The 16,617-nt window shown below is 38.8% G+C and overlaps 1 protein-coding gene and 1 pseudogene across 2 annotated transcripts; both read left to right on the top strand.

Moving 5' to 3' along the window:
• Positions 1 to 303: 303 nt before the first annotated feature.
• On the top strand, positions 304 to 11,408 carry LOC106561963 (F-box only protein 3-like; annotated as a pseudogene). The gene is made up of 7 exons (XR_014379340.1): positions 304 to 592; positions 3,057 to 3,220; positions 3,420 to 3,534; positions 3,663 to 3,850; positions 5,099 to 5,144; positions 5,567 to 5,651; positions 8,501 to 11,408. The product of XR_014379340.1 is annotated as an F-box only protein 3-like (transcript).
• Positions 11,409 to 12,417: 1,009 nt separating this feature from the next.
• Positions 12,418 to 16,324, top strand: LOC106561964 (CD59 molecule (CD59 blood group)). The gene is made up of 4 exons (XM_045689033.2): positions 12,418 to 12,521; positions 14,607 to 14,688; positions 15,198 to 15,299; positions 15,388 to 16,324. The coding sequence occupies exons 2-4, from the start codon at positions 14,634 to 14,636 to the stop codon at positions 15,585 to 15,587; spliced, it is 357 nt and encodes a 118-aa protein (XP_045544989.1). The 5' UTR covers positions 12,418 to 12,521; positions 14,607 to 14,633; the 3' UTR covers positions 15,588 to 16,324.
• Positions 16,325 to 16,617: the final 293 nt, after the last annotated feature.

The following is a 16,617-nucleotide window of genomic DNA, read 5'->3' on the forward strand; positions in this document are numbered from 1 at the left end:
TTCTACCCCCAAGCCACATTGACTCTGTACCGGTACCCCCTGTATATAGTCTCGCTATAGTTATTTTACTGCTGCTCTTTAATTATTTGTTACTTTTATTATTAGGTATTTTCTTAAAAATGCATTGTTGGTTAAGGGCTTGTAAGTAAGCATTTCACTGTAAAGTCTACACCTGTTGTATTCGGCGCATGTGACAAATAAAATTTGATTTGAAAATGATAATTGATATCATGGATTGTCAGTCCCTGCATCCATAGTTCTGTCTATGGATGCAACTGCTGATTCCTGCTTTAACAGGTGGCTTGAACAAGCAAGCATACATAGCATGAACACTGCACTAACAGCTATAATAATCTTTGGTACTATACACAAGGATATAATGTCCATATAATTTTATTTGCCAAATAGGCCTATCAACCAAGCTTGGCAAGAAGACCGCTCTCAAATACAGGGAAGCTACTACACAGTATGTTACTACAAGCAAAACTCCAGGTTCCAAAATGGCAACGTCCATGGAGCTTAGCTTGAACAATTTACCCTCCGATCCTTTGCTGTTAATGTTATTCTTTCTTGACTTTAGAGATTTGATCAGGTATGTATAACTCGCTTCAGATGGATAAATGCCTGTGCACAAAATACCATACGAGTTTATGTTGTGTAATAGAACTATGCTCAGCCACAGAAGCTAGCTATAGCTAACGTTCTCAATATGTTCAAATCAAATGTTATTTGTTGGCTAGCTAGCTAAGCAAATAATTAACTTTTGTTTACTAGCTAGTATGCTATCACATGACATGTTGTAGTCTTTCCTGGTTGTTTGGTCATGGGTCTTATTCAATATGACAGTTTCAGGAATATTTATTGCATAAAATGTAACTATCAATTAGCCGTTGGCTAATTCAGTATCGCCAGGCTAATGCTGCGTTCATAACCAAGTGGGAAGGTGGTATTTAGTGGTTACATAAAGAAACGTGTCTATTATTCATGTTCTCCGACATCTCCCACATGCTGACCTCTGACGTCACCTACTAAGAAATGACCTCGATAACAGCATTTTCGGCAGTAAAATGTACAGTGTTTTTCAGCGAGTTCAAAGCACTTGAATGCCGCCACCGGGTAATAACCACCTTCCCACTTGGATATGAATGCAGCATAATGGTTTGTTTTGGTTTCAGATGCCTTGTTGTTGAAGCTAACTAACGTTACTAATCCGCTGTCCCATTCAGATTAGACGGAAAATGTTAATTAACATTATACCGTGTCTATTCACAATGCTGTCTGCTGCCTGAGGAGATTTTACAGACACTCCTACGCTGTCTAAACAAAAAGAGCCCAGCACGAGATACAATTTTTGAAACATTCGGAACTTAAAGGTGCAGTTGTCTCTCCGCCATTTCCTGGTTGCAATTTTTTTTGTTTATGTGACAAACCAAGCAATGCATAGTGTTGAGAATCATTGTACAATCTAAACCGCTGTGAAATATCTTTTCAATAACCAACAATATTGTGTTTTCAGCTGTTTGAACCTGGTGTACAAAAGTAAAAGACTCAAAAACGAAATTTAGGAAGGGGAAGCATAGAAATAGCACGCATAGAACATATCTACCGCTTCTTGTACTTGCTTAAAAAACAGCTTGACAGATCTACAACTCACTTTTCTATGGAGTTTGGTCATAGCCCAAAAAGCCACATATTGCAGCTTTAACTTTAATATAAACAATAAAAGATATTGTTTATATTTATACAAACGATACACTTAATGTATGCCGTTTAGGAAAGTTGCACCTGGCTGTATTTTGAGAAACAGGAAAGGTGGAATGGAATGGTCCAATGGAAATGTGCGCCGCCCTATGGGACTCCCAATCACGGCCGGTTGTGATACAGCCTGGATTCGATTCAGGGTGTCTGTAGTGACGCTTCAAGCAATGAGATGCAGTGACTTAGACCGCTGCGCCACTTTGGAGCCCGTGTGTTAAGTGGTGATGTCCCATCCTCTCAGGTTGTTGGCATGAGGTAGGACTAAATAGATTTAAATAGTGGAGTAGGGTGGTGTTATTTTTTTTTACAGTTAGATGGTAGGGTATTTGTTTTTATTTATTTTTCAAGCAAAGTATAAGGAAGTTGTACTCCAGTCTAGTAGGTGGCGGTAATGCAACATATTGGATGCCAACCGCCGTTAAACCTAATCGAAGAAGAGTGTGAGTTGTAGGGAGGCAACAGGTGAAAAACAGCCACACTGGGCAGAAGCCGGTCGTTCCTGGTATGAGATTACTTGAATCCAAATAATTGTTTGTCTAAATGTTTTTGGCCTGCTGAGCTGAATAAGATGAGTTTACATGAAAAAAAAAAAACCTGCGCACATTAAGTGTATATTTTGTATTTGAAAGATTCTTTCTCGCTAGTATGAAAGTTAAGTTCCAAAACTTTCCAAAGCCTTATCGCTAGTGTAAATCTTTTCCCCTCCAGCAGGTGTTTTTTTTTCTCTCTTTCGTTTAGCCCACCAAGCAATGAGTTTTTGTCAGTGAGAGTGTCGAATTTGGTCAACAATAAAATGAATGGCTTATTTGCTACGTGAGATTTATTTGATCGGATAGAAGTTTGGTAATGCTTATGTTACGGAGTGTACTGATGTAAGTAAGACATTTAACGTTACATTTAACGCTTTGTGGACATTGTTAGGGCGGAGAGACATGTATCTTGACAGTATATCGATCATCTTTGGTTCTTAATGAGTAAGTGTGTTGATAAACAACAACAAAAAACATGGATTTCTTTAGCCTATGGACAGTTCAAAGCCTGTGTATGAGAATCTTGTCTGTAGCAAAGAGTAGAGTTGTAGTTCACTTCCTCTGGTTCGTGGTGAAGAGTAACAGCAAAACATTCACATAAAAACGTTTCAAATGATAAAAGATTCAAAATGGCTTGTACCAACATTCTTATGATCTCTTATTTGATGTATTAATCAGGAAGGTTTGTACTTATTACTCAATGTGTTTATTTGGCAAACTGAATAGTATTGATAAGTTTTATTTAGCAAATATTTTGTTGTTGAGCAGGTCCGACAAAATCCAAAAGGTTCAACCCTGGAAGGAACTCTTCCGTGAGTTCTATACTGACTTGGGTCACTACATTGATCACTATGGCATCCAGAATAAAGCCTGGGATGACCTGAAGAGATACCTTGACCAGCGGTGCCCCAGAATGATCGCCTCTCTCAAAGGTAAGCCTCCACAAGGAATACACATCACCACTTTAGGTCACTTTAGGTGATTTGATAGCTGTGAGATGGTTCGATGGAACCATTAGGCCTTATTATCATAAAACCCTCAACCAATATGATGATGGATAGAAAATCCATACTTATTTTTTTTTATTGTCGTTTGTTTGCCAAAGTAAATGTTATGGTTTCCCCTGAGCAGAGGGAGCAAAGGAAGAAGAGCTGGATGGCATTGAGGCGCAGGTGGGTTGCAAGCTTTCAAATGACTGTCGGTACTCGTACCGGATACACAATGGGCAGAAGCTGGTCGTTCCTGGGTATGAGAATCCATTGTTTGTCTATATTTGTTTTTGTGCTGCTGAGCTGAATAAGATGAATTTACGTGAACAAATTGACATGAAAAGTATACTTGTGGTAAAAATGATCTACCCCTATTTTCTTCCAGTTTAATGGGAAGCATGGCCCTGTCTAACCATTACCGTTCAGGGGACCTGCTGGATATTGAAACGGCAGCAGTTGGCTTTAAGCAGCGCAAGGGCATGAGGCAGTGTTTCCCCCTCACCTTCTCTTCCACACAGGCCTCAGCCAATACATGGCACTGAGGGCCGCAGCGAGATCTTCTACCACTGCCCGGTCAGTTTCCATATGAGACCCCAGCCCCCACCCCCATTACAACAGGGAGACAGCCTTTTATTCTCACACACAGGTTAAGGATGAAAATAATAAGTCTGTAGCATCGCTTAGTAATGATAAACAACTCCTTAATTTGAGCTTTATATAACTTTCAGTATTTAGCTTTCATAAGTTATTTGTGACAGATAAAACTCATTGCAACTGGGGGGAACCATTTTCTAGCTTTCTCACCATGTCAGTTGCAAACAGCTTCCGGTGTTTACGTTTCATAAATTGGAGCAAGGACATTTACATTACATTACATTTACATTTAAGTCATTTAGCAGACGCTCTTATCCAGAGCGACTTACAAATTGGTGCATTCACCTTATGATATCCAGTGGAACAACCACTTTACAATAGTGCATCTAAATCTTTTAAGGGGGGGGGGGGGGGGGGGGGTTAGAAGGATTACTTTATCCTATCCTAGGTATTCCTTAAAGAGGTGGGGTTTCAGGTGTCTCCGGAAGGTGGTGATTGACTCCGCTGTCCTGGCCTCGTGAGGGAGCTTATTCCACCATTGGGGTGCCAGAGCAGCAAACAGACAAGTCTTTGCCACCGGGGGCAGCCCTTTTCTACCTATGGTATCACCACAGGCAGGAGAAAATGTTGAATAATGGAAATTAACTAATGGCAGTGGTGGAAAAAGTACCCAATTGTCATACTTGAGTTAAAGTAAAGATATCTTAATATACAATGACTCGCATAAGTCACCCAGTAAAATACTACTTGTAAAAGTATACAAGTCTTTGATTTCAAATATACTTAAATATACTTAAATATCAAAAATAAAAGTTTAAATAATTTCAGATTCCTTATATTAAGCAAACCAGACTGCACAATTTTCCATTTTTATTTTTTAATTTAGGGATAGTCAGGGTCACACTCCAACATAATTTACAAACAAAGCATTTGTGTTTAGTGAGTCTGCCAGATCAGAGGCAGTAGACATGACCAGGGATGTTCTCTTGATAAGTGGGTGAATTTGACAATGTTCCTATCCTGTTAAGCATTAGAAATGTAACTTTTGGGTGTCAGGGAAAATGTATGGAGTAAAAAGTACATTTTCTTTAGGAATGTACTTGAGTGAAAGTTCAAAAAAATATATAAATGGTACAAATGCCCCAAAAAACAACTTTAAATTATTTTACTTAAGTACTTTACACTAATGGATGACTAATAGGATTGTTCTAAATGCTTCTATTATAGGATCAAATGGCACAAGATCCATCTGCAATTGACATGTTCATCACAGGTATGATGAGCTATTAGTTTTACATATGTTATAAAAAATATTTCAGTTAGGTTGTGTGAAAATGTTTCATGGTGACATCTCACTGCAAGTTAAGCAATTGCAAACTTTTTTTTGGATGCTTAACAACTAGGTTATTATGTAAGTCCAGGAAATCTTCAAGGTACAGAGGATGCCGGCATTGCTCCCATTCTTGAGATTGTGGACTAACTGCATGATGGGAGATGTGAAATATAAACTGCTGTATTGCAACATAGCACTCCATTAATGGAATAAAAAAAAATGGAAGTCTGTGGTTCATTTGCTAAAATAATATTTTTTGTTATTCAATGTGTTAGTTCCTCAACATAAATGGGTTTGAACTTATGCAGTGTCTCACACTTACTCATTATTTTGCTTCCTCTCACTCTAATTTCTCACCTTAGGGTCCAGCTTTACTGAGTGGTTTACCTCGTACGTCCATAATGTGGTAACAGGAGAATACCCCATCATCCGGGATCAGATCTTCAGGTAACCTCCATTAACTTTCCCTTTCTGAAATACCTAACTGACACATGCAGGGAGGTCGTAGTTTCTGTGTCATGATGGCAATACTCAACAATATGTAGTAGGGCTGACCCCATTTAGTCGACTGGTTGATAGGCTGTTGGTTGACCGAGATTTCTTTAGTCGAGCACAGTATCTATCTATCTATCTATCTATCTATCTATCTATCTATCTATCTATCTATCTATCTATCTATCTATCTATCTATCTATCTATCTATCTATCTATCTATCTATCTATCTATCTATCTATCTATCTATCTATCTATCTATCTATCTATCACAGTACCAGTCAAAAATTAGGACACACCTACTCTTTCAAGTAAAAAAATAAATAAAAAGTGTGTTTTTTTTCCTTCTCTACATTGTAGAATAATAGTGAAGGCATCAAAACTATGAAATAACACATATGGAATCTTGTAGTAACCAAAATAGTATTAAATCAAAAAATATATTTTATATTTGAGAATCTTAAAGTAGCCATCATTTGCCTTGATGACAGCTTTGCACACTCTTGGCTTTCTCGCCACAAGTTTCACTTGGAATGCTTTTCCAACCGTCTTGAAGGCGTTCCCACATATGCTGAGCACTTGTTGGCTGCTTTTCCTTCACTCTGTGGTCCAACTCATCCCTAACCATCTCAATTGGGTTGAGGTCGGGTGATTGTAGAGGCCAGGTCATCTGATGCATCACTCACTCTCCTTCTTGGTCAAATAGCCCTTACACAGTCTGGAGGTGTGTTGGGTCATTATCCTGTTGAAAAACAAATGATAGTCACAGTAAGCCCAAACCAGATGGGATGGCATATCACTGCAGAATGCTGTGGTAGCCATGCTGGTTAAGTGTGCCTTGAATTCGAAATAAATCAGTGTCCCCAGCAAAGCACCCCCACACCATTACACCACCTCCACCATGCTTCACGGTGGGAACCACACATGCAGACATCTGTTCACCTACTCTGCGTCTCACAAAGACAGCGGTTGGAACCAAAAATCTAAATTTTGGACTCATCAGACAAAAGGACAGATTTCCACCGGTCTGTCAATTGCTCGTGTTTCTTGTCCCAAGTAAGTCTCTTCTTATTATTGGTTTCCTTTAGTAGTGGTTTCTTTGCAGTAATTCAACTTTTCTTCTGCAGCAGAGGTAACTGTGTCTTCCTTTCCTGTGGCGGTCCTCATGAGAGCCAGTTTCATTATACCGCTTGATGGTTTTTGCGACTGCACTTGAAGAAACTTTCAAAGTTCTTAATTTTCCGCATTGACTGACTTTCATGTGTTAAAGTAATGATGGACTGTCATTTCTATTTGCTAATTTGAGCTGTTCTTGCCATAATATGGACTTGGTCTTCTGTATACCAACCCTTCCTTGTCACAACACAACTGATTGGCTCAAATGCATTAAGAAGGAAATAAATTACTCAAATTAAGATACACCTGTTAATTGAAATGCATTCCAGGTGACTACCTCGAAGCTCGTTGAGAGAATGCCTAGTGTACAAAGCTTTCAAGGCAAATGCTGGCTACTTTGAAGATTCTCAAATATAAAATATTTTTTAATTTGTTTAACTTTTTCATTACTACATGATTCCAAAGTTTTGATGTGTAAACAATTATTCTACAAAGTAGAACATAATAAAATGAATGAGTAGGTGTGTCCAAACCTTTGGCTGGTACTCTATATCTACAGAAATAAGACAGATCTTGCTTCTGTTGCCTGTTTGAGTGTTTGTTTAATAGCCTACTGATTCCATGAGCACCAAGCGTCATGCAACGACTTGTCAAGTAAACAATTTCACAAATTCAGCTTTTGCTTTGCTGTAATAAAGGCTTTACACTTTATTTTGTTAGAACATCCTCTCCTGTATTATTTATAATCGATTTAGTGTCTACAGTGCTCCAAATAACATTACATTTTCTTATTGTTGTTATTATAAGTTATTTTTTATTTCACCTTTATTTAACCAGGTAGGCTAGTTGATAACAAGTTCTCATTTGCAACTGTGACCAGACCAAAATTAAGCATAGCAGTTCGACACATACAACACAGAGTTACACATGGAATAAACAAAACATAGTCAATAATACAGTAGAACAAAAAGTATATAAACAGTGAGAGGTAAGATAAGGGAGTTAAGGCAATAAATAGGCCATGGTGGCGAAGTAATTACAATATAGCAATTAAACACTGGAATGGTAGATGTGCAGAAGATGAATGTGCAAGTAGAGATACTGGGGTGCAAAGGAGCAAGATAAATAAATAAATACAGTATGGAGATAAGGTAGTTGGATGGGCTGTTTACAGATTGGCTATGTGCCGTGATCTGTGAGTTGCTCTGACAGCTGGTGCTTAAAGCTAGTTATGAGTCTCCAGCTTCAGTGATTTTATTTTTTGCAGTTCATTCTAGTCATTGGCAGCAGAGAACTGGAAGGAAAGGCGGCCAAAGGATAAATTGGCTTTGGCGGTGACCAGTGAGATATACCTGCTGGAGCGCGTGCTACGAGTCACCTCCCTTCTCCCCCAATTGCTCATTTTGGCCAGGCGGCCAGCTGTAGGAAGAGTCTTGGTTGTTCCAAACTTATTCCGTTTAAGAATGATGGAAGCCACTGTGTTCTTGGGGACCTTCAATGCTGCAGAAAGTTTTTGGTACACTTCCCCAGATCTGTGCCTCGACACAATCCTGTCGGAGCTCTATGGGCAATTCCTTCGACCTCATGGCTTGGTTTTTGCTCTGACATGCACTGTCAACTGTGGGACCTTATATAGACAGTTGTGTGCCTTTTCCAAATCATGTCCAATCAATTGAATTTACCACAGGTGGACTCCAATCAAGTTGTAGAAACATCTCAAGAATGATCAATGGAAACAGGATGCTCTTGAGCTCAATTTCGAGTCTCATATCAAAAGGTCTGAATACTTATGTAAATAAGGTATCTGTTTTATTTTTCATACATTTACTAACATGTCTAAACCTGTTTTTTTGCTTTGTCATGGGGTATTGTGTGTAGATTGAGGAAAAATTCTTATTTTATAATTTTTAGAAGTCTAACGTAACAGAATGTAGAAAAAGTCAAGGGGTCTGAATACTTTCCGAATGCAATGTAGTTGATTTGATTAAAACACATAGGATGTATCTTGGTCGACCAAGATTTTATTTAGAGTTTTTGGTGGGGACACCCCTAATATGTAGTTAACAACATGCATTCAAATCAAGGCTTCCAAAGGATTTTGAAGCTTTGTCCCTATTCACAGGTACGTCCATGATAAGCAGTTCGTTTCCGCCACGGGGATATTACTTTTTCAGTGTCTACCTCATTCTTACCGGAGCTCAGCTCAGTGCACCCGCCACATTTCTTCTTCACCTACCGGATCAGGTACCACTATTTCCTCTTCTGATTTCAGCTCCTGATAATGATTAAAAAGACATGGGTAAATGGATCATAATACAGCTGTCATAACTTCCCTAACCTTATAGATTAAATTCCACCCTCAGGATTGAAATGGCAAATGATGCCATCCCTGAGAATGCTTGTCGTTATTGGAAGATCACCAATGCTAATGGGAATTTGGAGGAGGTCCGTGGGCCAGACGTTGTCGGTAGGTGACTAGACTAGAGGATTCTGTGGACTTAGCGTAATGCTTCATTCTCAGTTGTCTCCATTTGGTAGCAGTGGACAAAAACCTGTTACGATCTAAGAATGATTTACAGCTAACAGATTACTAATGTAATTTTCATCATACAGTTGAAGTCAGAAGTTTACATACACTTAGGTTGGAGTCATTAAAACTAATTTTTCAACCACTCCACAAATTTCTTGTTAACAAACTATAGTTTTGGCAAGTCGGTTAGGACATCTACTTTGTGCATGACACAAGTAATCTTTCCAACAATTGTTTAGACAGATTATTTCACTTATAATTCACTGTAACACAATTCCAGTGGGTCAGAAGTTTACATACACTAAGTTGACTAAGTTCACCCACTACACTCTTTGCTTGACATCATGGGAAAATCAAAAGAAATCAGCCAAGAACTCAGGAAAAAAAATTGTGGACCTCCACTAGTCTGGTTCATCCTTGGGAGCAATTTCCTGAAGGTATCACGTTCATCTGCACAAACAATAGTACGCAAGTTTAAACACCATGGGACCACGCAGCTGTCATACCGCTCAGGAAGGAGACGTGTTCTGTCGCCTAGAGATGAACGTACTTTGGTGCGAAAAGTGCAAATCAATCCCAGAACAACAGAAAAGGACCTTGTGAAGATGCTGGAGGAAACAGGTACAAAAGTATCTATATCCACAGTAAAACGAGTCCTATATTGACATAACCTGAAAGGCTGCTCAGCAAGGAAGATACCACTGCTCCAAAACCGCCATAAAAAAAGTCAGTCCAACGGTTTGCAACTGCACATGGGGACAAAGATCTTACTTTTTCTAGAAATGTCCTCTGGTCTGATGAAACAAAAATAGACTGTTTGGCCATAATGAACATCGTTATGTTTGGAGGAAAAAGGGAGAGGCTGGCAAGCCAAAGAACATCCCAACCGTCAAGCATTGGGGTGCTTTGCTGCAGGAGGGACTGGTGCACTTCACAAAATAGATGGCATCATGAGGGCAAATTATGTGGATGTATTGAAGCAACGTCTCAAGACAGTCAGGAAGTTAATGCTTGGTCGCAAATGGACAATGACCCCAAACATACTTCCAAAGTTGTGGCAAAATGGCTTAAAGACAACAAAGTCAATGCATTTGAGTGGCCATCACAAAGCCCTGACCTCAATCCTATTGAAAGTCTATGGGCAGAACTGAAAAAGTGTGTGCGAGCAAGGAGTCCTACAAACCTGACTCAGTTACACCAGCTCTGTCAGGAGGAATGGGCCAAAATTCACCCAACTTATTGTGGGAAGCTTGTGGAAGGCTACCTGAAACGTTTGACCCAAGTTAAACAATTTCAAGGCAATGCTACCAAATACTTATTCAGTGTATGTAAACTTCTGACCCACTGGGAATGTGATGAAAGTAATAAAAGCTGAAATGTATCACTCTTTACTATTATTCTGGCATTTCACGTTCTTAAAATAAAGTGGTGATCCTAACTGACCTAAGACAGGGAATTTTTACTATGATTAATTGTCAGGAATTGTGAAAAACTGAGTTTAAATGTATTTGCCTAAGGTGTATGTAAACTTCCGACTTCAACTGTACGTTACTGGACATGAAAATACCCTGGCTTAGCAGAGCAAATACAGTTTTTTCAGGGAGATGTTTTATCTTTGACAATGTTGCCAGGAAGGTGTGTGCTGTTATGTATGATTTTAAAATCATTTTCTCTAAATATGGGATGAAGGCGTTTGCCTTCTGTTCTTCTTGCCTATGAATGGCAAGACATTTTGTGGGTAATAACTGATTGTTTTAATCTTGTACTAAACTAAACTGTGCAATAATGTCTGGATGTTTTCTATTATAATTTCAAACCTCTTGATTTGCATGTGTAGGTATTTGTTCAGTGTAACAGTTTTTTTTTACTTCATGTGTTTTTGTTTTTCTATGTTTGGGGTAAATAAACACTAAATGCTGAATTTGTAAGCACATTGATTTTTTTTTTTTTTCATGAATTGTTGTGATGGATTTATTTCATTGATATCATTTGTATTTTTTAAGTTCAATTACCTGCGGTAACTGAGAAATAGATTCATAAGAATAAAAAGATCAGTTAGAAATTGGTTGCGATCAATGTTTTAAAGACTATTTTTGTAAGAGAAAGTGTGCATACAGTACATCACACAATCTCTATAGAAGTCAACGTTGAAAACCAAGATGCCTATTGAAGAACATTGTACAAAATGTTAATTAATAGGCCGATCTTAGTTCAACTTTCACTTCTGCAGAGATTGTCAGGTTAAAAGCACAATTGACAAAGAAATTCATCAAATTGTTTGATTAAAACAACAATGATGATCACACACACATGGCATACTGAGACGAGCTCACAATTGTCTATTGTTTGTTTTGGAATTTGTCTTGATGTTGCCAGATATTCAAGTGGCCTCTTGTAGCCTGACCAATGTTCCTTTGTTCAGCTGTTGAGTTGTTGGCCTACTGGTGTAAACCAATAGTCTCATTTCACCCATTCATGTCATGATAACTAATTAAAGTAGAGTGCAGTAAGTTGGTCTTTCTTATGACTAGCATTCAGTCTATGACAACTGTATTACAGTTGTCAATGTCAATGAATATAGCCCATTCCAAGGATGCATTGTAAAACCCAGCTGTTAAATTTGTCCCTGACATTCATTTTCTGAGACAAACCGGTGTAGGCAGTTGTGGGGCAATCAGTCTACCTGAACATAAGAGTATCGGTTCAAATAGTTGGCCATTTTGAAATGCACTTCAACCTCCAACTTGGTATGTCATGTGTCGATTAATTATTATTATTTGTATTTTTTTTAATCTAACCTTTATTTAAGTAGCAAGTTCGTTAAGAACATATTCTTATTTACAATGATGACCTACACCAGCCAAACCCGGACGACGCTGGGCCAATTGTGCGCCGCATTATGGGACTCCCCATCACGGCCGGTTGTGATATAGCCTGGATTCGAACCAGGCTGTATCGGGAATTAATCAGTCATTAAAATTACTAACGCTTCGTCATACAGTATTATGAAATGTCAATTGTTGTACCCTGAATATAACATCACACCTTATAATACTGAATGTACTTAATAGGTTGGTGTCACCACCAAACTACGCTCTGAAGGGGAGGGGCCATGGTTGATATTTCGAGTTCCGAAGCACTTGCTTGCCATTTTGCTTTCGTTGTTCGAGCAAGCAGGGTAAGTAAAGACCTATTTCGTTAAAAATGTTCAATGTATGAACTAACGTAACTATTTCAGTTAATGTGGTGTGGTTGGCTATCTAGCATAGCTTTAGCTACTGTAGCTAACGTAACCTTAGTCTTGCCAGTTGATCAAGTCTGGACCATCACTAGCTACTGTCTTGGTCAGGTTACTGTAAACCAAAGCCATGGCATATGCATATGGAGGGAGACAGCTGAAAAATGGCAAAATAACGTTGGCTAAGGTGGAACACTAGTGCGAGCCCATAGCAAACGAATGGAACGTTCACAGAGCCTGTTTTGACTGAAGTGATACTTAGAATTTCATTTCACCTAAATGGCACCAAAACATGTATCCCTTTTTATTTTACCACTACAATCTGTTCTTAGGACGAAACTAAACAATACCAAACTTGTGTAGAAAGTAAACATCCGCACCTCAATGGTGCTTATGTCTGCATAACGGTAAGTAGTTAACAAATGTCGACTTCTGACTATTCCTGGTCTAGCGTTTGACAGCGGAATACACTGCCCAGCCTTAATTAGTGGGTATTCTCATGATTAAAGTGTCAAATTTAAAAATATATATATACACAGACACGAAGATCTCCCTATATGAAACAATCGGACGATCTGAGTTCCATAAATAATTTGTTTTCCATTTTAACTACAAACAACGTGGGCCACGGTGTTCAATAGAACTAATACGAGATGGCAGCGTGAAAAAGGCCTTAGGTGTTGTTTTCGTGATTATTTCAAAACTATGGCAAGCAGCTTGGACATATGGTAATATTATGAAACTGGGCTCCACGGCGGATGCAATCATCTCATTTTTATCAGGAAAAAAAGCATTGTTAAATGTGTCATGTATTTCATTAGGGAATGCGTTTGGACGTAATCTGGAAAGTGTGTCATTGGAATTGACCTAGTCATGTGACTTGCAAGTGATCTCACGATTAGGTGTGTTCGTAAATTCAATCTGAAGTGCCAGAGCTGGGCGTTCGTAAATTCAGGGCGTTGTCACATTGTCCATTCGTCGATTTTGAGAGTTTCGCCCTAGGAGCGCTCAGAACGCACACTGGACGCTCTGGCCGAGGAGTAGGGTTCTACGACCGTTCTGACCTCACAACGGCAATCAAGCACCCGAGCTAATTGGCTAACGTTGGCTAGCTACTTCCAGACACAAATGAGAGAACTATGACCATTTTACTCGCTCTTGCAGAGGTGGTTAGGCTGTTTTCATGTTATCGAGATCGTTGGTGACTGCAACTTTGCTGCCGGCAACAATTTAATGACGCTTTTTTTTGCCGACGTTTACCGACACTGGTCATATTCAACGGTTGTTGAGCTTTTGTAAATTCATCAGTTATTCTGCGCTCTGGCACATTAAGACGAGAGTGCTCTGAAATTGGAGTAGATGGCCAGAGTGACTTTACGAACGCACCCATTGTCACAATACTTACCCGGTGCCAATATGTTTTAAACATCGAATCACAATACGTATCTCCCCATATGTCTGCTGCCTAGGGACAAGAGAGCCATGAGAACTAGTTTGGATCAATCAGGGAAATACAAGTGCTGAAAACAAATTGTTCTCCATCTTTTTAAATAGGGAGCCTAACTATGAAGGATTAACAGGAGTTTTGGTGCAGGTACAGCGCAAAATGTATATTGCGATATTGTCAAAATGATATGAGAGCGTCAAACATAATATCCCGATATGTAACTGTATAGGTTTTTACCCCCATCACTAGTTAAAGCCAGTCCTTAATTGAAACAAAGTCACCATGCCCCTGTTTTGGTAAAACGCTGAGGGATGGGCCTGGAGAAATGTAACTAATTCATAAACTGCTATCAAAATGATAGTTTTAACCATGTTTTGAGGCTATACACGCTATACATTAGATTAAAACAAGCTTATATTTTGGGCTTTGATGGGATACAACAGTTGAAATAAGCTTATGAGGCATTTAAGTTATTCTTCAAAAATTAATGGGTATATATAATTAATTTACAAGTCCAAAAATGGATTTAGCAACTAAGGATTATAGCTTTAAATGATTGTCTTTTTGTTTTTATCCAGACGTGACAGTAAGCAGAAATCAAAATCATGACTAATTATCCTGGGATGTGCTTAGTGTTCTGCTTTGCAATATTTGGATTGGGTAAGTAATAATTTTTCTGCCATTTAAGTTGGTTCTTTGATACTGTTGAGTCTGGTCTAGCTCTCGAGAATTGAAGGTCATATAGCCATAGGGTTCACATTTACAATGCTCTGTCTAACCGTTAATAATCACTGCATATAATACGGTTTTGGAAACCTCACTCTACGTTCATAGCACCCAAAAATAATTTTACAAATACAAAAGATGCATTTACTGTGTGCCGTTTAAACAGATTCCCTCAGAAGTGTTTAGCTCAGGAAGTGCAATGCAAATGAAAACTCAGGAGGAAACAAAAGCTTCCAAAACATAAGTGGACATTTGTGGTAAAGCAGTAAGTGTATGTTTTGTATATGTAAAGTTATTTTTGGATGATATTCAAGTTTTCCGAAACTGTATCGCAATCAAGGATGGAGCATTTCACATTTGACCAAATCACAGTAGCTAATCAAAAGGGAAGTAGAATGACTTGAGTCATGTGAAGGGCTAAGTGTCTCACCTTGTTTTCTCAGGTTCTGCCATCCGCTGTGTCAAATGCAATGATTACACAGGGAGCTGCACAAATACACAGGACTGCAGTAATGATGATGCCTGCCTGACACTGACTGAGACAGGTGCCGTAAAATGTGTAATCTGAATCAAATTATGAAAATCCTCCCATTTCTCTGCATTACCCTGTAACTCGTATGTTATTTGGCACAGGGGGACAGACGACTCGGCAGTGCATCAAGTACTCTGACTGCGACTTCAATCGATTGGCCCAGATGTTCCCATCTGTACCAAAGTTCACCTTCGATTGTTGCACCAGTGACCTATGCAACGGAGCCACATCCATTGGCACTGGCAAGCCCTTGCTGGGCCTTCTTGCCTCATTGGCAGTGATGTGGTGGTGTATGCAGTAACCTCTCCTCACACTTATGTCTTAGAAGCTCTAATGCTGCCATTCGACTCAACAGAAGCCACTGATGGAATGGCAAGCAGGAAGATATGGGCTAATGGCTCATGCTGAAATTCTGCTGTATTTGCCTGACTTACTGCTGCACATTTGCAATATTGAATTTGACTCTTTGCACTTAATTGGATTTTTAAAGCTTTCTATGATAACCTATTTGTTGATTACCAATGCTTTGTGCTTCAGCCCAAGGGCTGAAAATAGGAAACGTGCTCACAGATGATGAGTTTGGAAAAGGTATATCATTCAAACAATCCTATTTTGAGGCTTGTAAAATAGACTAACAATTTCCATCTAAGGGGGTTTGCTCAGAATTATGACCAAGTATTGCTCCAATAGGTTGTCTATAGTTTGCTGACCAAAGTTACTATAATGTGTTTAAATGTAAAGGATAATTTGAGATGTTTTTTCTGATTGAGTGGACAAAGTATTGTATCATTAAAAATGCAAACACTGTAGAATTCATGTGGAAATGAAGTAAATGTTGATCATTTTGGGAGACATTTGTTCACAAACAATGCCTATACTGCTTAGTGGCTTACCCTGGCACATAACATTGCTTTCCCTGTTTTATAGGCATCTGTTAAACCAAGCTGTCCTTTTAAAGGGCACAGTATAGACCTATTAGGATTCAATATTTCAGTTTTTAAATCTCTGGACAATAAATAAAATATTACCAAAAAGCCATATGTCAGAAGGCTGTTTGTTTATTCTGTTTACCTACATGTTTTGATCCAGGAATTCATAGCATTGTTTGACCGTGGACTACACTAACCTTAATATTGATGAATGGAGTTTGTTTTGGAAAAGTCCTCAGCATCTTTGGTTAGAAAGAGGAGCAAGAAGAGTAGTGCAGACTGGCATAATTACCATTATTCATTTACCTCCAGTCTAGGGTGTGACCGAAGGAATCCCTCTAGTGGTGAACTAAGTGTATTTTATAAGTGAAAATGGCATGTTATTTTTCCTTTTAACTAGGG

Source organism: Salmo salar, chromosome 11, assembly GCF_965601325.2.
Source record: "Salmo salar chromosome 11, fSalSal1, whole genome shotgun sequence".
Classification (NCBI taxonomy): domain Eukaryota; kingdom Metazoa; phylum Chordata; class Actinopteri; order Salmoniformes; family Salmonidae; genus Salmo; species Salmo salar.

Bases quoted from the DNA above. Each gene is read 5' to 3' on its own strand.
- LOC106561964 (XM_045689033.2), top strand. From the start codon at position 14,634: ATGACTAATTATCCTGGGATGTGCTTAGTGTTCTGCTTTGCAATATTT. The intron at 14,689-15,197 runs GTAAGTAATAAT...TTGTTTTCTCAG, and splicing joins CTTTGCAATATTTGGATTGG to GTTCTGCCATCCGCTGTGTC. The intron at 15,300-15,387 runs GTGCCGTAAAAT...TATTTGGCACAG, and splicing joins CCTGACACTGACTGAGACAG to GGGGACAGACGACTCGGCAG.